At 35.7% G+C, this 20,365-nt stretch overlaps 1 protein-coding gene across 4 annotated transcripts in view; it reads left to right on the forward strand.

Moving 5' to 3' along the window:
* The window catches only part of EVI5 (ecotropic viral integration site 5), a 223,122-nt gene that overhangs the window by 82,951 nt on the left and 119,806 nt on the right, over positions 1–20,365 (forward strand). For all 4 annotated transcript variants that reach the window (XM_065908661.1, XM_065908652.1, XM_065908670.1 and 1 more), the window contains exons 5-10: positions 241–315; positions 3,572–3,697; positions 5,105–5,248; positions 7,014–7,103; positions 7,209–7,306; positions 17,825–17,885. In XM_065908661.1, coding sequence (XP_065764733.1) covers positions 241–315; positions 3,572–3,697; positions 5,105–5,248; positions 7,014–7,103; positions 7,209–7,306; positions 17,825–17,885 — 594 coding nt within the window. The remainder of the gene's footprint in view (positions 1–240; positions 316–3,571; positions 3,698–5,104; positions 5,249–7,013; positions 7,104–7,208; positions 7,307–17,824; positions 17,886–20,365) is intronic.

A 20,365-nucleotide genomic window follows, 5' to 3' on the forward strand; every position in this document is an offset into this window, starting at 1 on the left:
TACAAATTCCTTTATTTTCTTGTCCTTAAGAACTGACAGTTCCTAATTCGTAAATCATCAAAAGAAAATTTTATGTAGTAAATCATATAGGGTAGGATAGCATCTACAGCAAAGCAAACAAGAGCTTCTCTAGAAAATAAATGGTCTTTAACCTACCTTCTCACTATTTTTAGGCTTTTAGAGAAGGAAGGTATGCTGTATCATGATAAAGTATTTTGAACAACATTTTTTACTTTTTAGGCGTATTCTTTAGTGGATCGTGAGGTTGGTTACTGTCAAGGAAGTGCTTTTATAGTTGGATTGCTGCTTATGCAGGTAAGTTATATAAGTATTAAAGTTGGAGAATTTAAAAATCATCTTTGTTTTTAGTAAGTGGATATTGGGTATTTTTCTCCTAAGCATAATCTAAATAAGAATATTTAGTTTGTACTTTAAAATATTAAACATGTTGAAAATAACATAGTAAATATCCTGCCACTAAATCAAATTTTGTCTTATCTACATTTGGACCATAATTTTCTACTAAATCCTGTATCTACTTTTAAATCTGTATTTAAATGTCTGTATTTAATGAGGAATAATCTTTTCCCAGCTAAGGAGGACTGATTAAAGTGTTGGTATAGAAATCTTACTTTATGAGACTTCTTTGGTGGGTTTGATCCCTGATTGAACTAAGATCCCCCATATTGTGTGGCAAGGCTACATGCACACACATATCATAGTTATGATATACAATGTCTTTGGAAGTTTATACAGTACTTTTATCTGTCACAGAACTGAGGGCTTGTTACACCTCTCTTATTATAGGCTCAAAAATAGAGATACTCAGTCACTTCTACCGCCTTAGGGATAAACATGTTTCCATTGGCAGTGGCTTATATTGGGTGGGGTGTTTTTGGAAGTCAAGGACAGGACAGTAAGTCATAGCTTTGACAGGAAATAGCATGTGGTGTTATCTGTTTACCCTTATTGAAAATTTTTTAAAAAGTCTATCTTACTTTTGTATTAAGTCTCAAGACTGAAATATAACTTGAAACCTTGGAGATAACTTTTGAGTCATATAGGCTTGTTTTTGCAACTCAGTTCTACACTGAGTTCTGTAATCTTGGGCTAGATTATTTTAACATCCTTTTCTCAGCCTTAATTAGGTACTGCATCTACTTCTAGATTCATTATGAGGGTTATATAAGATACTGTATGTAGTAGCCTAGCCTAGTGTTTGACACATGGTAGACATGCAATAAAAGTTCAGTGACTTGCCCAAGATCACATATCTTGGTAGATAAGAGCAGTGTAGGAATCAGAAACTGTGTTTCTCCATTGTTACTGTTGTTCAGTTGCTCAGTAGTGTCGAACTCTTTGTGACTACATGGTCTGCAGCATGCCAGGCTTCCCTGTCCTTCACCAACTTCCGGAGCTCACTCAAACTCATGTCCATTGAGTTGGTGATGCCATCCAACCATCTCATCCTCTGTTGTCCCCTTCTTCTCCTGCCTTCAATCTTTCCCAGCATCGGGGTCTTTTCAAATGAGTCACCTCTGCTACTTTGCCTCCCACATATTAGCTTAGAAATATAACTCAGAGTCTGATAAAATTTTTTTGCAAGTTAGCTTATTTACTACATGGTGTTAAAATAGTTAAGAGTACTGGGTATATGTTTTGTGTGTATCTTAGTACTGTTTTAAAATTGGGTAGATAGTGTCCCCACTAGACCTTTGCAAAAGAAATGATTCTTATTAACTCAGTGTCATAGAGAAAGTGTGTATCAGAGAGAAGGGGCAGTTAGTGGCAATGAGGCATTGAGGTCCAAGGAGGGACCTCTGCATCTCTGCCCCTGCCTTCTTCCAGTGCTGAGGGAGAGAAAACACCCTCCTCAGGAGACAGCCAGATTTCGGTTTTGAAGTATCCTTAGGGGGGATTCAGGTTTCACTTAGAGAAAGACAGTGAAAGAACATTTGGTGAAGAGATTGAGGGTATAGAAAGGATATTTTATTGATGGCAGGTTATTAGTTCCAGAAAGTGCCGTGTAAAAGGTCTAGGGCATATTAGAAATGGAGTAGGTTATGGGAGCACTGGAACCACATGGGATGAGTGTTCTAGGATATTGGGTTTCTTGTAGTGACTGACATAAAAATCAGTGGGGCTATCAAGCTTGATAGGATTAATGAAGATATGTGTTGGGAGGAAGGAAGGAAGTGAGTTTTGCCAAGAATAGTTCTTGGCTCCTGTTCATGGCTGTGTTGAGTCCAGGGAAAATGTATTGTTAATAAATGTAGTCTTCAGTAAGAAAAGTGCCTAGAGACCTTTTGAGGTTTCCTCTTTTGTAACACACTGGTATAATGTGAGTAAATGAACATTAGAAAATTTTATCTTAATACACAAGGAATTCCCTGGCAGTCCAGTGGTTAGGACTGTATGCTTCATAACAGGGGCACGGGTTCCATCCCTGTTTGGAGAACTCAGATCTCTGCATGACAAAAAAAAAGACGACACAGTTATTTGTATGTTACGTGTCTAAATTTAATATCTGTGTAACTCTATGGAGCTTCCCCCCCCCCCCACGGAGCTTTTATATTCAGTTATCTTAGTTGATATAATTATCTAGTGAGTTACACACAAAATGTGAAATTGAAACCTTTAAAACTCTAATTACAGATTTTTTTGGAAAACTTATTTTACTAGTTCTTTTAACACTTAAACACTATTTTTCTGCTCGGAACCCTTGAAAAGCCTCCCATCTCACTTAAGATAAAAGTTCAGGTCCTTACAGTGGCTTCTAAAATCCTATGATTTGTTTTGTTGTATTTCTCCTCCATAATCATAACTTCATTTGTAGCATCACTCCTAATTTAGTAGTCCCCTGTTTATTGTTCCTTGAGCATGCCACTCATGATTCCGTTTCAGGACATTTGTATTATTCTCTCAGCACTGTTCTTCCCTCAGTTGTTCCCTTACTTTCAGTATTCTGCTCAAATGTTACCTTATCAAGAGACTTTCTCTGACCTACCTATAAATAAATAGAATGTATCTCCCCAGGATTCCCTGTTGCTTTACTTTGTCTTACTTCCATAGAACTTTGCACCATCTGACATGTATTAATTGATTTATTCCATATATTGCCTGGAGAATCCCATAGACAGAGGAGCCTGTCAGGCTACAGGAGGGGTCACAAGAGTAGGGCACAGTTTAGGGATTAACCACCATGTATTGTCTTATCTCCCCCTACTGGAAGGTTCAAACTCCCTGAAAGTAGAGGATGTTTCTTTTGTTCACTGGTATATAAGAGAGAGAGAGAGAAGTATCTGACTTTAAATGAATATGCATAGATTGAATTAATGAGTTAGGCAAGTGAGGCAGCTGGTCTCAGTTGTAAGATTCACCTAATTTCTCATTGATTGTGATAGGATGGGAAATTAGAATCTTCTGATTCCTAGTCCATTGCTCTTAATATTATATCACTTCGCACTCAAAACACTGGTTATAGTTGGATGAGTACTTAGTTTAAATGTATTTAGCTTATTTGTTTATCACAGAACATTAATAGATGTTGGTTTTTTTTCTCCTAATGCAGATGCCAGAAGAAGAAGCTTTCTGTGTATTTGTTAAATTAATGCAAGATTATAGACTTCGTGAACTTTTTAAACCAAGTATGGCAGAATTAGGCCTTTGTATGTACCAGTTTGAATGCATGATACAGGTAAAAGTGTGGCGTTAACCAAAAACATACTGCCTTTATATTTTTTGTCATCTTGGTTTGAGTGACAGCTAAGCAAATTTAATGTTAAAAGCATTAAAGCAACTGAAAAAAAAATCATTGTTTTGATTACATGATTATTTGTTGGTCTGTTAACCCACAATTTAGACTTTACTTCCCAGTTAGGTGTTGGCCCAGGTAGATCACAGTCTGGAACTTTACTACAATTTTTATGTTCAAATCTTAAACATTTGTGCCAAATATATCATAACCTAGGTTCACGAGTTTCTTTATTATGCTGTATTGATCACATTTTTTATGTAGATTATGCTCTCCTACAGAAGCCCATGACATTTGCACGCTGATATCAATTCATTTCCTTTGAGATGATCTCTCATCTCTTTCAGTCCTCTCCCCTGCCTTTCCCAACTTTCATCTCACTTTTTCTGCTAGCCTGTAATCTTAAAAAATTACTGTTTCTATCCTTTTATATTGTTAACTTAAGATTCATAGTCTTATTGACTGTGTGACGGTGAAGAGAAGAGAAAGAGAGGAATCAAAACCAAGTAAAAAATACCTTTAAAGTATTTCACTTTTCTGGATTTAATTTTTGTATTTGTATAAGTAGATTTGCTATTTTTCCCTGTGATGTAATGGTATAAATATTCTTCATTTACTTAAATTTCAATTATGTAAGCAAAATTTAAGAATATTGGTTAAGGATTCAGCTGGTGTAAGAGCTGTTTTCCTGAGAAAAGTCTCCATTTCCCTGGCAGCTTTACCCACAGGAATTTTTAAATCCTCTACCTTTTCTGTGTGTGATGAGAAGAAAGGGATATGCCAAATGTTTTTGCATTTTAAAGAGAAAGACAAAGTAGGTCTTGATGATTCTTATTTGTCTTAAATAGTAAGCTTATTTTTAATCAACCTTAAACTCCCTTGGTTTATTTTCAGTTAATGTGTCATTTATGTTTTGAATTACGAGAGTTGCTGAAGTGTCTGTATTTCAGGTGAGAAGGGAGCTTAGGTTAGGCAACAGGGGTATATAGCACCTGAAAGTATTTCAACATAACATCTTTCCTTAAAAAAATTTCTTTTGAAATATTATCATTTATAGAAAAGTAAAGAAAATTATAAAAATTTTACTTATTTATTGTAATTTTTCTTATTAAGAAATCATTAGAAAGTTCCAGCTTTTAAGTTCCAACTCCACATCCTTTTCCCCTTCTTCTTTTTCCAAATAGTAACCACTATCTAGAGTGTCCATTTCTGCCTCTTATTTCTTCCATATGATTCCTGAATTTTTATGTTTACGTTTGGTAAAGGTTAATTTAGTATGTGTACGATGGTTTGGCTTAAAATACTGGGTTTTACAATGTTTTAGCTAATTAATTCCTTTCTTCTATTTAGGAGCACCTTCCAGAGCTCTTTGTGCATTTTCAGTCTCAGAGTTTTCATACCTCAATGTATGCATCATCATGGTTTTTGACTATCTTCCTTACAACTTTTCCACTACCAATTGCAACAAGGATATTTGATATCTTTATGTCTGAGGTAAGTTAGTGGGCAACTTACCAGACTGAGCAAAGGAATCATTGGGTTAATGAGAGCTAGGCAATGAGGAGAACAATAAAGGAGACTCATGTGTTCCATGCTAAACTGCTTGCATGGATAATCTCATTTAATCCTATGACATCCATATGAGTACTGTTCATCTCCTCATTTGATGGATGATGGGTGAAGAAGCTGATATTTAGAGAAAGATTAAATAGCTTGTGTATGGACACATAACACATAAGTAGTATAGTAACCAAGATTCAAACACAAGCAGTCAAAATCAGGAACCCATACTCTTTTTTTTTTTTTTTTTTATTTATTTTGTTTTATTAGTTGGAGGCTAATTACTTCACAACATTTCAGTGGGTTTTGTCATACATTGACATGAATCAGCCATAGAGTTACACGTATTCCCCATCCTGATCCCCCCTCCCACCTCCCTCTCCACCCGACTCCTCTGGGTCCTCCCAGTGCACCAGGCCTGAGCACTCGTCTCATGCATCTCACCTGGGCTGGTGATCTGTTTCACCATAGATAATATACATGCTGTTCTTTCAAAACATCCCACCCTCACCTTCTCAAACAGAGTTCAAAAGTCTGTTCTGTACTTCTGTGTCTCTTTTTCTGTTTTGCATATAGGGTTATCGTTACCATCTTTCTAAAGTCCATATATATGTGTTAGTATACTGTAATGTTCTTTATCTTTCTGGCTTACTTCACTCTGTATAATGGGCTCCAGTTTCATCCATCTCATTAGAACTGATTCAAATGAATTCTTTTTAACGGCTGAGTAATATTCCATGGTGTATATGTACCACAGCTTCCTTATCCATTCATCTGTTGATGGGCATCTGGGTTGCTTCCATGTCCTGGCTATTATAAACAGTGCTGCGATGAACATTGGGGTGCACGTGTCTCTTTCAGATCTGGATTCCTCAGTGTGTATGCCTAGAAGTGGTATTGCTGGGTCATATGGCAGTTCTATTTCCAGTTTTTTAAGAAATCTCCACACTGTTTTCCATAGTGGCTGTACTAGTTTGCATTCCCACCAACAGTGTAAGAGGGAGGAACCCATACTCTTAATCAAACCTGAATCACCTCCTTTTTGATTTAGTGAGAAATAGTGAGAGTTAAAATTTCCTTTACAGTTAACATTGTTGCAATGCATCTCTTACCCAAAGAGGAAGAAGTAGTGAGTATAATTTTCTTCTATCCCCTAAACATCTTATAGGTAGTCCTTTTAATTATCACTGACATGTAGTGGTGATCCTTTGTCTTCTATATTTTGACTGAGAAGGTAGGAAGGTGAGGATAGGTGATCAGTGATAGAAAGCATCTAAGAATATTATTAATTGTTATTAATTACATCTTGGGAAGATCAATTTATATAACATAGCTAAATTCGGTTAGTCTGGAGCCAGGAAACTATGATTTGTGTACTGATCTGTCCTGGTTTGCCTACCAAGTCTGTCCTTTCTGTAAATAAAGTTTCTTGGAACATAGCCTTGGAACAGACTATTGGAACAGACTATTTGTTGATATGATGTCTGTGTCTGCTTTTCAGCTGAAATTCCAGGGTTGATTATTTGTGACACTTATAGGTAGGGCTCCTAAAGCCTGAAACATTTGTTTTCCAACTCTTTACAGAAAATGTGTACTCTCCTCTAGTTTAGGCACCTAAATGTTTACCTTAGTATTCTTTTGAGTGATTAGCTGTTGTGGAAGAGTAAGATAAATTTGACTTTATAATTTGATTCTTCAGGGTTTAGAAATAGTGTTTCGGATAGGATTAGCGCTTCTTCAAATGAATCAGGCAGAACTGATGCAACTCGACATGGAAGGGATGTTACAGGTAAGCCAGGTCATGATTTCTTAAATGTCTTTAGATTTTACTGTTTATTAATTAATAATAAATGGCACTAAGTAATTCTTATGTTTTTCTTCTGTTGTATCTTAGCACTTTCAGAAGGTCATTCCACATCAGTTTGATGGTGGTCCAGACAAATTGATCCAGGCAGCTTACCAAGTCAAGTATAACTCTAAAAAAATGAAAAAGTAAGTTAAGTATTCTGTATTTTGTTTTTTTAGTTATAGGGGTTTGTCAGTGCATTTTAGGAGACTAAATAGAAGCAGCAAAACATTCTAGTGGTGAGTGCAATTTTCCTCATCATTTTATAGAACTGTAAAGTTTTATTTGGGGGTATTAGTTTTAATATGACATAAATTTAATATTGGAATTTCATAGTGCTCTAATGGCGCATGGGACTATTGTGTATTACTGTCTTTTTCTTTTTGATTGCACTTTTAAAACTCCTTTCCCATTCCACAATGACTAGAATTAGGAACCTGGTAAGTGTATATATGTGAGTGTGTGCTATTGTTTTAGAAACCGCTTCTATGTTGTGGTCCCTAACATTCTTTTCCTCTCAGTTGATCGCAGTCTGTCACTTAAGTTCAAGATTAGCATAATCAGCAAGATAGTCATGAGGTGTGCATTAAGTTAAAATTTTGTTTATTATGTATTACTTTCTAGTGAAATTTTCTTCTGTATATATTTTATTAAAGTTCAAGATAATCAGTCTTGTCTCATAAAGTTTGATTTCTGAAATATGGTAAAAGTGTTAGGAACAATCTCTTATTCTTCTAGCTTTCAGCAGTTAAATAAATCTTAACCTGAGGTCATAATTAGCATTCCTGACACTTGTTAATGTGCTACGAGATGCTTTAAAATGATAGCAGTAGTAGCCTCACAGTTCTTAATATCTTTGCTGCTGCACAATGAAATTACATTAACATGTACAATGTACTCCCATAGAGATTCCTACTACAAAAATATATTAGAATATGAGTATTTTGTTATTAAAATTAGTTAACTCTAATTTGTGAAAACAGATAATTTATCATGTTCAAATAGTATTGTTAATAAAATGCCTGTGAAATTACTAATAACCAATCATATCACAGCATCATTTGAGACATTTTAGACTGAAAAGCTGTTCTGTTCTATAATTGATAAAACCTTAGGAACCATCTCAGTTTCTGCCTCTTGACCTTAATTTAAAAGTACTTTATTGCTAAAAAATGCTAATCATGTGATCCTTTAGTAAGTTGTAATTTTTTACAGTAGTAACATCAAAGATCCCTGATCACAGGTCACCATAACAAATATGCTTCTTTTTTTTTCCTTTTTTTTTTCTTTTGTTGGTACTTGCCTTCCTTTTCCATTGCAATATCTACTTCTTACTGCTTAGTAGCTGTTTATGCATATTCTGGAGAGTAATGTTTTATCAGTATTAAAGGATGAGTTTCATCTGTTTCTAAGAAGTACCACTCTCAGAATATAATGAACTTAGACTTGGACCTGACTCTGAAAAAGGTTCAAACTTCCTGTACGTAGGATGATGGCAGAGCAGGGAAGTAAATAGCTATTACAATTACAGTCTCAGTTCAGTTCAGTCTCTCAGTCATGTCCGACTCTTTGCGATCCTATGGACTGCAGCATTCCAGGCTTCCCTGTCCATCACCAACTCCCAGAGCTTGCTCAAACTGATGTCCAATCTCATGACTCTCATCCTCTGTTGTCCCTGTCTCCTCCTGCCTTCAATCTTTCCCAGCATCAGGATCTTTGTCAATATAACAGGTTATTAATTTGACATGTAAGAGATGCATAGCCTATGTGTCTTTAAACTGTATACACAGTCTAGTCTGCTGTGGCCCAGGAAAATGTTCAGAGCATGGTGACTAGATTTTAAGTTTCCAATTATATTCTTTCTTAACTTTTATCTGCATGATAATATTCCTAAGGTAGAGGTATTTTTACTGAATTCAAGCATATGAAGTTGCCATATGACAGATCAGTAAATCAAGAGTCAAGGAATAGTGAAAAGCCAGCAGACTTAAGAAGATGGAGGACTGATGTCCCAATGAACAATCTTATCCAAGTTAGGATTTAAGCCTGTTTAATGCTAACAGGGGCACCTACTGACCTGGGGAGTTCCTCTTTCAATATCCTATCATTTTGCCTTTTCATACTGTTCATGGGGTTCTCAAGGCAAGAGTACTGAAGTGGTTTGCCATTCCCTTCTCCAGTGGGCCACATTCTGTCAGACCTTTCCACCATGACCCGTACGTCTTGGGTGACCCCACACAGCATGGCTTAGTTTCAAAAAAGATCTTGACGACCCAGGTAATCACAATGGTGTGATCACTCACCTAGAGCCAGACATCGTGGAATGTGAAGTCAAGTGGGCCTTAGAAAGTGTCACTATGAACAAAACTAGTGGAGGTGATGGAATTCCAGTTGAGCTATTTCAAATTCTGAAAGATGATGCTGTGAAAGTGCTGCACTCAATATACCAGCAAATTTGGAAAACTCAGCAGTGGACACAGGACTGGAAAAGGTCAGTTTTCATTACAATCTCTAAGAAAGGCAATCCCAAAGAATGCTCAAACTACCGCACAGTTGCACTCATCTCACACGCTACTAAAGTAATGCTCAAAATTCTCCAAGCCAGGCTTCAGCAATTCGTAAACTGTGAACTTCCAGATGTTCAAGCTGGTTTTAGAAAAGGCAGAGGAACCAGAGATCAAATTGCCAATATCCGCTGGATCATCGAAAAAGCAAGAGTTCCAGAAAAACATCTATTTCTGCTTTATTGAGTATGCCAAAGCCTTTGACTGTGTGGATCACAATAAACTGTGGAAAATTCTGAAAGAGATGGGAATACCAGACCACCTGACCTGCCTCTTGAGAAACCTGTATGCAGGTCAGGAAGCAACAGCTAGAACTGGACATGGAACAACAGACTGGTTCCAAATAAGAAAAGGAGTATGTCAAGGCTGTATATTGTCACTCTGCTTATTTAACTTATATGCGGAGTACATCATGAGAAATGCTGGACTGGAAGAAGCACAAGCTGAAATCAAGAATTCTGGGAGAAATATCAATAACCTCAGATATGCAGATGACACCATCCTTATGGCAGAAAGTAAAGAGGAACTAAAAAACCTCTTGATGAAAGTGAAAGAGGAGAGTGAAAAAATTGGCTTAAAGCTCAACATTCAGAAAACTAAGATCATGGCATCCAACCCCATCACTTCATGGCATATAGATGGTGAAACAGTGGAAACAGTGTCAGACTTTATTTTGGGGGGCTCCAAAATCACTGCAGATGGTGATTGCAGCCATGAAATTAAAAGATGCTTACTCCTTGGAAGGAAAGTTATGACCAACCTAGATAGCATATTAAAAAGCAGAGACATTACTTTGCCCACAAAGGTCCGTCTAGTCACGGCTATGGTTTTTCCAGTGTTCATGTGTGGATGTGAGAGTTGGATTGTGAAGAAAGCTGAACGCTGAAGGATTGATGCTTTTGAACTGTGGTGTTGGAGAAGACTCTTGAGAGTCCCTTGGACTGCAAGGAGATCCAACCAGTCCATCCTAAAGGAGATCAGTGCTGAATATTCATTGAAAGGACAGATGCTGAAGCTGAAACTCCAATACTTTGGCCACCTCATGCGAAGAGTTGACTCATTGGAAAACACTGGGAAAAATGCTGGGAGGGATTGGGGGCAGTAAGAGAAGGGGGGGGATGACAGAGGATGAGATGGCTGGATGGCATCACCGACTCGATAGACATGAGTTTGAGTAAACTCTGGGAGTTGGTGATGGATAGGGAGGCCTGGCATGCTGCAATTCATGGGGTTGCAAAGAGTCAGACACGACTGAGCAACTGAACTGACTGAATGCTAACAGGGGAGTGAGGGTAGCTGATTGTTGCAAATGTCTTGGTGCCGCAATTCTTTGTTTTTGCAGCAGCCACAGATCTGGTCACAATGTTCCTATAAACCCCCAACAAGACAAATTTTCTTCATTTTACATGTTTTTGTATCCATATGAATAGAAAAGTGCTGTCCTTTTAATGATCAAGCCTGGGAGGTGGTGCCTTGAGAATGGGCTCTCATTTATATTTCAGGCTCATGTATCTAGGCAACATCTTTGTACAACAGTTCAGAGCCAGAATGACTAAGCACAGGTAATAAAGCACAAAGGTTAGAGCTAAAGGAGTAGATCCAATGTGGAGTTAGGTCTGTTCTTTGTTACAGTGTCTTTGTGTTCCTTTCTACCTTCCCTTTTACAGTCTGCCTTCTACCACTTTATGAAAGTAAAGCATGTCATACTCCAGTTCTTACTGTGATATGTTACTTTGGGACATAAAAATATCTGGGGTACCAAGTCAGAGGGGCAGTTTCAGAAAATTTTGCTCCAGTAGTGTTATCTGAGAGAACAAAACAAGAAAAATCAGATGGAGCAGCTTCTTATTTCATCCAGCTAACAGATGCTTGGCAGTACTGCCTTATCTTGTTTACAGTTAGAATTGAAAGTTAAAACGGTGATGATGGAGTCAAGTATTAACATATACTTATTTGAGTTGAAAATAATTGCTGTTTGTGATCAGATAGGTGCAAAGAAGTCGTTGTTGCACACCTCTCTATTGATTTTGTACTTCTCCCCACTGGTGTTGCACCCTTTCCTCTGGCTGAAAAGACTGCTAAGAAATTTAAAGAGATTTGAAGGGCTAGCACCCTTTTTTCCCCTTCATTTTTGTTTTTTTTTCCCCCCTTTTGGGAGCCAGACACTAAAGACATTCAAAAACAGCTCCATATATGGAGGAAATTAGAACATGATTGCACATTCCCAAGGGAGCATTTCAGAAAAGACCTGAAAATACCTTGAGTTTACATCTCAGGTTGGTCATCAGCACAGAGATAACTTACAACAGTCCAAAAGACAATAACAGTAACAAAAGAACAGCAAACCCTGGGGAGGAGGAGAATCTGATTTACAGAGTTACCAAATTACTAGGTTCACATGTCTAGTTTTCAACAACAAAAAAATCAAGGCATACAAAGAAATAGGAAAACTGTGACCCATTCAAAGGAGAAAATTAAATAGAAACGGTTCCTGAATAAGACTTATGATAGACTTGGTAGACAAAGACTTTAAAAGATGCTTAGAGAAATAAAATAAGATGTGGGAAAAGTAAAAAAAGATGTCAGAACAAAATGGGAATATCAGTAAAAAGATGGAAAACCAAAAGGAAATTCTGGATCTGTAAACTACAGTAACTGAAGTGAAAATTCACTAGAGTGATTGAAAGGCAGATTTGAGTAGGTAGAAGAATAAGTGAACTTGAAGACAGAACCCTGGAAATTACTGAGTTTGAGGAACAGCAACAACAAAAAAGACCCAAGAAAAGTGAACAGAGCTTAAAGGACCTGTGAGTTATCACCAAGTGGACCAACATACACTTTGTGGGAATCTGAGACAGTGGGGTGGGGAGAATGTTTTAAGAAATAATAACAAATTTGTTGAAAGACACGAATATAAACATTGATTAAGTTCATTGAACTCTAACGGATGTAAAGAAGACCTCACACCAAGACATGTTACAATCAGACTTGCAAAAGACAAAGAGCAAATATGGAAGTCAGCAAAAGAGAAGCCAGTCATTACGTACAATGGATTCTCAGTAAGGTTATAAGCAGACTTCTTATTAGAAACTTTGGAGGTCAGTCAAGAATCCTGTATCTGGCGAAATGTCCTTAAAAAGTGAGGGGGAAATTAAGATATTTCCAAATAAATGAAAGCTGAGCTAATTATCACTAGATCTACCCTTCAGGAAATACTGATTCCTGCAGGGCAAAATGAAAGGACACTCAACAGTAACTCAAAGTCATCTCACAAAAGGAAGGTCTTAAATAAGGTAGACACATGGGCAGTTGTAAAAAGTTACATTTATCATAACAGTGGATTGTAACTCCACTTTATGTTTCTTGTACAATTTAATGTTAATGCATTAAAAAGAACAATTATTAGTCTAAAAGCTATTAGTATTATAATTTTTGTTTGTAGCTTCAAATCTTGCTTTCTACATTATTTAGGAGCCTAGTAGATTTTAAAGAATCATTAGTTTGTGTTCTGGGGCACACAATGTATAAATATATATTTTTGTGACCAGTAACCAAAAGTGTTGGAAAAAATGTTATAAAAGCAGAGTTCTTGTATATTATTGAAGTTAAGCTGCTAGAGATTCAAATTAGAGTATTATAACTTCAGATGCAATTTCCATGAAGCCACAGAGAAAATAACAATGAAATATGCACGAGGATATTAGAAAGTGATACCAAAAAACCCAACTAAAGACAATAATAATGCAGGAAGTGAGGGATTTAAAAAAAAGCAAAGCATATAGAAAACAAATAGCAAAATGACAGTGTTCTCCTTTATCAGTAATTACTTTTAATGTGAGTGAATTAAACTCTGCAAAAGACGTGGATTGGCAGAATGGAGAAAACCACAGAATCCAGCTATATGTTATCTACAGGTGACTCATTTTTGATCCAAAGATTCAAATAGGTTGAAAGTGAAAGTTTGGGAAAAGATATTCCATGGAATATAGTAAACAAAAGAGAGCAGAGATGGCTGTAGAAATATTAGACAAAAATATCAGACTTTAAGTTTTTTGAGTTTCCAATAGACAAAGACAGTTAATACATATTAATAAAAGATGTAGTACAGCAATAAGATATAACAATTAAAAACATTTGTACACCAAAGACAGAATATCAAAATATATGAAGCAAAAAATCACATAATTGAAGTGAGAAATGAATAGTTCTACAGTAATATTTGGAGACTTCAGTATCCCACTCTCAGTAATGGATAAAACAACCAGAGAGAATATACATAAGAAAATAGGACTCAACACAATAAATGTACATTGAACACTCTACCTAATAACAACTCTGTTAAGTCTTAGTAGATTTTAAGAGAAAGATGTACAAAACATCTTCTTCAGATGTAAACAGTTGAGATTAGATATCTAATAGAAGTAAAACTGGAAACAGCATTTTTTTTTTTTTTTTTGGAATTAGACAGTGTACTGTTAACCAGTGGATCAGTGAAAAAATTTAATTTTTCAAGAACATCAAAAGGAATATTTAGGAATTAACTAAGGAGGAAAAAGACTTGTATAGTGAAAATTTCAAAACATTATTGCAAGAAATTTAAGTTACATAAGCAAATGGAAACACATCCCATATTCAAAGATTGGAAGACTTAATCTATTTTTCTTTTTTGGAAGACTTAATCTTACTAAGATGTCATTACCACCCAAAACATACTCAATGCAATCCTTATCAAAGTACTGATGATACATTTTTTGAAGAAATAGAAAATCCCACTCTAAAATTCACATGGAATCTTAAAGGACACCATATAGCCAAAATAATCTTGAACAGGAACAAAGCTGGGGGACTCACACTTCCTGATTTCTAAACTTACTACAAAGGTATAGTAATCAAAACAGGTTGGCACTGGAATGAAGACAGAAATAAGCCCTTGCCTACTTGGTGAGGTGATTTTTGTCAAGGATGCTAAGACCATTCAGTATGGATAGAACTGTCTTTCAACAAATGGGACTGGGAAAACTGGATATCCACATGCAAAAGAATGAAGTTGGACCTTCACCTAACACTATATGCAAAGTCAAAATGGGAAGAGCTTCATGACACTGGATTTTGCAATGATACCTTGCATATGACACCAAAGACACAGACAACGAGGGAAAAAATAGACAAACTGAAGTTCATTAAAGATTTAAAATTTGGAGATTAAAAGGTAAAAACTTTCAGTTACAAAATCAGTCCTTGGTGTGAAATGTACAGTGTGGAGATTATGGTCAATAGTTTTGTAGTATCTTTGTATTGGATCTCTTGGAAATGTATAAAAATGGCAGGTCACTATGTTGTGTATCAGAAACTAACGTAGTGTTTTAGGTAAGTTACACTTCAGAATCAAGCTCATAGAAAAAGAGATCAGATTTGTTAATACTAGAGATGGGGATCAGGAGAGGGGAGTTGATGAAGGCAGTCAAAAGGCACAAATATCCAGGTTTTAGTGCTGGGGATGTAATGTATAATATGATGAAGATAGTTAACACTGTTGTACATTATATATGAAAGTTTTTAAGGGCAAATTCTGAGTTCTCATCACAAGGAAAAAAGTTTTTTTCTATTTTTAAAATTTTGTATCTATATGAGGTAATGCATGTTCACTAAACTTACTGTGGTAATTATTCATGATGTATATCAAATCATGCTGTACACTTAAAGTTATAGCACTTGTATCAGTTATATCTCAATAAAACTGGGACAAAAAATTAAAGAAAAAATTTTTTCTATCCATTAGAGACTCTTAAAATACATTCAAAAAATTTTTTGTATATTCTAAGAAAGACACTCAACAGAAAAGACAATCCACAGAATGGGAGAAAACAATTGCAAATCATATATCTGATAAAAGATTAATATCTACATAGAAAAAAAATCTACATAGAGAACTCTTATCTATCTATTATTTACTCTTATCTGTATATTAATATATAGATATGTTAATATCTATATAGAGAACTCTTAAAACTCAACAGCCAAAACCAAACAGCTGAATTTAAAAATGGACAGTGGATTTGAATGGACATTTCTCCAAAGAGATATAAATGGTCAATAGACACATAAAAAGAGGCTCAATATATGGTATTATATGGGTAAACTACGGGGACATGATGCTGAGTGAAATAAACTAGTCACGATAGGACAAATACTGTATAATTCCATTTCTATGAGATACTTAGTGTTCTCAGACTCACATACATAGAGCATAAAGCAGTTGTTGTCAAGACCTGGTGAGAGGGGACAGTGGAATGTTATTCTTTCATAGGTATAGAGTTTCATTTTTTAAGATGAAAAAATCTATGGACATGGTGGTGGTGATAGCTTCACAGCATTCTCTGTGTGCAGGTATGCAGGTATGCAGGTAGTGTCTGACTCTGAGATTGCATGGACTGTAGCTTGCCAGACTCCTCTGAACAAGGGTTTCTCCAGGCACGAATACTGGGGTGGGTTGCCATTTCCTATTCCAGGGGATCTTTCTGACCTAGGGATTGACCACCCCCCCCCCCCCCCCCCCCATCTCTTGCATCTCCCGCATTAGCAGGCAGATTACCACTAGCGCCACCAGGAGAGACCACTGAATCGAACATTTAAAAATAGTGAAGATAGTAAAATTTGTTATATGTGTTTTACCACAATACAAGTGAGCTAAGTGAGACTGAAAGTGAAAGTGAGATTAAACATAGTAAATAATAGCTTCTTGTCTCTTGAGGGAGAACTTGATTTTTGAAAGCAGCTAGAAGTTATGTGGAGCTTGATTATTATTTGGAGGGTTAAACTTGTTATTAACATTTTTGATTGAGAACAAGATTTAAAAAAGAAAACTTAGTAGTACTAATTTTTGGATGGCCAGTAATTTTTTAAGATAACTTTATGCTTTAATTGTAGAGTTGCAAATATAGTACCCTGCAGCTGAATTCGTTTGTCATTTCTTACTCTCTTACAGTCTGTGACAGTTCCTTAATCTTTTCTTGTGTTTTCTGACCTTGACACTTCTGATGGAGTTGGTCAAATGTAATTTATTTAGGATGTCCTTCAGTTCGGGGTTTGATGATTGAGGATATGCGTTATAGGTTGCCACAGTGGTGAGGTGCCTTTCTCAGTACATCTCAACATGGAGTGTGTGATGTTCGTGCGCATGACTGGTGATGTTAACCTTGATCATTTGGCTCAGATGTTGTCTGCCAAGATCCTGTACTATAAATTTTCTGTTTTTTTCCTTTGTAATTACTAAATATTTTGGGAGAGATACTCTGAGATTGCGTTTAAACTTCTACCCACTGATTTTAGCATCCATTGTTCTTGCCTGTGGCAGTTATTTATTGTGGAGCTCTAATGCTGATTTTTATATTTGCCTCATTCTTTCTACATTTATTGACTGGAATTTTTTTTGGTAGGAGGAGTTGTTCCTTTATTCTCCTTACAGATTTCTTAGTCAAGCTTAGTCAAGATCCAATTGAATTTTATCAATGTATTCCAATTTGAGGGGGAAGGGTAGGTGGTTCTTTTGTAAGTTAAGGGCTGAATAGAATCTATAAGCTTAGTTCTCTGTTTTGTGCTTTATAGCATTTTACTTTTTAAAGTTTACTTTTCTGTGGTTCTTATTATTATTTTTAAATATTTATTTTATTATTTATTTGGCTGTACCAGGTCATAGTTGTGACATGCGGGATTGTTGATCTTTTGTTGCGGCATGCAGGATCTTTAGTTGTAGCATGTGGGATTTTTTTAGTTGCAGCAATTGAACTTAGTTGTGGGACATGGGATTTAGTTCCCTGACCAGGGATTGAACCCCAGCCCCCTGCAGTGGGATCCTAGAATCATAGCCACTGGACTACCACGGAAGCCTCTTATTTTTTTTGTCTTTGAAGTAATTTTTTTGTGTGAAAACGCATATAACTATTGAGGTGATTTTTCTGATTTCAAATATTGCAAGTCATAAGTTAGGGGGAACATAGTAAAATTGTATTTTGTGTTAATATATGGTTTTAAATTTTATAATTTCTGTAACTCGATTAGAATGAAAGCATACCTTTAACTTTTCTTCCCCCTCTTTCTTAGGCTTGAAAAGGAATATACTACAATAAAAACTAAAGAAATGGAAGAACAAGTTGAAATTAAAGTAAGCATCTTAGGACTTTTAAAAGTACTGAACATAATTTGATTGAAGTCAGTTATTTGGCAATATATGTTAGGTTATGTTGACCTATGTTGATATATTGTAGATTTAATGATGGTGTTTGTTTTATTTATTGATAAATTTACCATCCCACTAGGTTATAGTTAAAAATAGACATTTCAAAAAATAATGTGACTGAAGTGGTTTTCATTCTAATATGGAAGAAAGCAGCTTTTCCTTTTTCTGGATTTATTGGCAGGTCATCAGGAGAAAATACTTCTTTGGGGGAAAAATAATTATCATTCCTTTTAAGCATGTTTTAAAAAGTTACAGAGAAGATAATCTATAACATGCTGAGACTAAAAGCAGTATAGTTTAAGGGAGACCAAATAGAGGAGATTATTGCATTAGAAATAATTTTGGCTGCTTTAGAGAAGCAGAAAGCTTTGACTAATTCAATCTTCCAATCTCTAAGCGAAGGTTATATTTTAATTACTGTTCAGAGAAACAGGTAGATTTTCAATCTGAAGGACATGTAAATTCACATGTGTATCTTAAAATTGTTTGTATCCCTGTAGGCTAGAAATTGTTGAGGTTCCTTTAGCATTGTATAAGCTGGGTGTTAAGGAAAATTAAATTGGCTCTTATGCTGATATTTCAAGATGGGGATAATGAATGGAACTCAGTGACTGGCTGATCCAATTTCTTACCTTTTATTTTCTCCCTAATTCCTGCAAAAGAAAAAGAAAATTTATTGAATGACTCTACTTTAAAAAAAAACAAACAACACAGCTGTATGTTTGAATGTGTCTGATTTTTTACTTGGACCTAGCAAGACATTTGATGAACATCTTATTTACAGTTCACTAGCCATGTGTTAATTCAACCTTGCTATAAAATAAACCTTCATTACTCACATCCTACAGGCCCTTTTTACTAAGGAATGAGTTCTGCTAAATTGCTACTCTTTCTTACCATAATCCTGCTCATAAGCTTCCTGGAACACAATCTCTTCCCTCATCAACTCTGTCTCTCTTTTATTTCCATTTCTATCACCTACTCACTATCTATTGGAAATAGATACTTCTAAATTTTTCAGAGAGAGAGAGAGGAAGAGAGAGAGAAAGAAAAGACCCCTGTGGATTTTTTTCCTCTTTTTTTAAAAAAAAAAAGTCTGTCATCCAACTGCTGCTCTGCTATTTGCTTTTCTTTTAGGTTCCATGAGTAAGAGTAATATTAAATCATACCCTCCACTGCAACCTACCGAAAATAAAAAGTACGTCATCCTGATGACTGGGGCCAGACCATGGGTTATTCGGAACTGCAAATCAAGAATCTGAGGATGGGGAAACCATCCTGTTCATTTCATCATGCTTTGTTGTTGCAAAAAAAAAAAAAAACAAAAAAAAAAACACACCTCAGTTCTATCAACAATCCTTGTTCTTGAAGAAGTTTTTTTTCTAAGATTAAGTCACATATGTAGGAATATCAAAAGGCTTTTTCAAAAAGATCTAGCAGACTTTAGCCTATATTTGCAGTTTTTTTTCCCAAATTTTTATTTTTGAGTAAATTAATAGTTGACATACCTCACAAAATACTTTAAAATATATTTTAGGCAAAGCAGATGGCTTTTATAAAGTTGTTTATAGAGAAGAATCTGAGGAAAAATGTTTAAAAAGTTAGTGGAATACATTGGGTAAATAAAGTATGCTGATTTCAAAGATAGTTCCTTTTATAAAATCTTGTTTCCACTTAGTTCTTTTTTACTCTTATACTATTTTCTTTCCTTTCCTCATTCCTCCTGTCCCTTAAAGGACACAGCCAAAACAATTTTTGTATGACTGTACTTTTTAAACTTTGTTTGTACATGTCTGATTTTTAAGTTGTAACTGGCAATTATTCTCAGTCATAATCAGAAGACCACCTTATTTACAGTTAATTAGCCATGTATTCTTGGAGCCTTTCTTATCAATAGGTAATGCCACTTCTTTATTCACATTCCCTTCCCCTCCCACAAGGTCCCTTTTACAAGGGAATTAATTCTGTTAAACTAGTACTTTCTTGCTTTGGTTCTTAAAAGCCTTTGGGAGATAATCTTATATTGTTCTTTTCACAAATAGTATGATGATAATTATGTGATTTTTTTTTTTGCATTTTATTGTAATTTGTGGATATTGTATTTTAGTTTGTTTATTTTAAATTGGAGGATAATTGTTTTACAATGTTGTGTTGATTTCTGCTGTACAGCAGCATGAATCAGTCATAAGTAAACACATGTTTCCTCCCTGGTGAACCTCCCCCGGCTCCATCCGACCCCTCGAAGTTGTCACAGAGCACTTGGTTGGCTCCCTCCTGTTACACAGCAGCTCCCCACTAGCTATCTGTCTTACATACAGTAATGTATATGTTTCAGTGCTACTCTTTCAATTTGTCCCACCCTCTCCTTCCTTCACTGTCCACAAGTCTGTTCTCTATGTCTGTGT

This window comes from Muntiacus reevesi, chromosome 1 (assembly GCF_963930625.1).
Source record: "Muntiacus reevesi chromosome 1, mMunRee1.1, whole genome shotgun sequence".
NCBI lineage: Eukaryota > Metazoa > Chordata > Mammalia > Artiodactyla > Cervidae > Muntiacus > Muntiacus reevesi.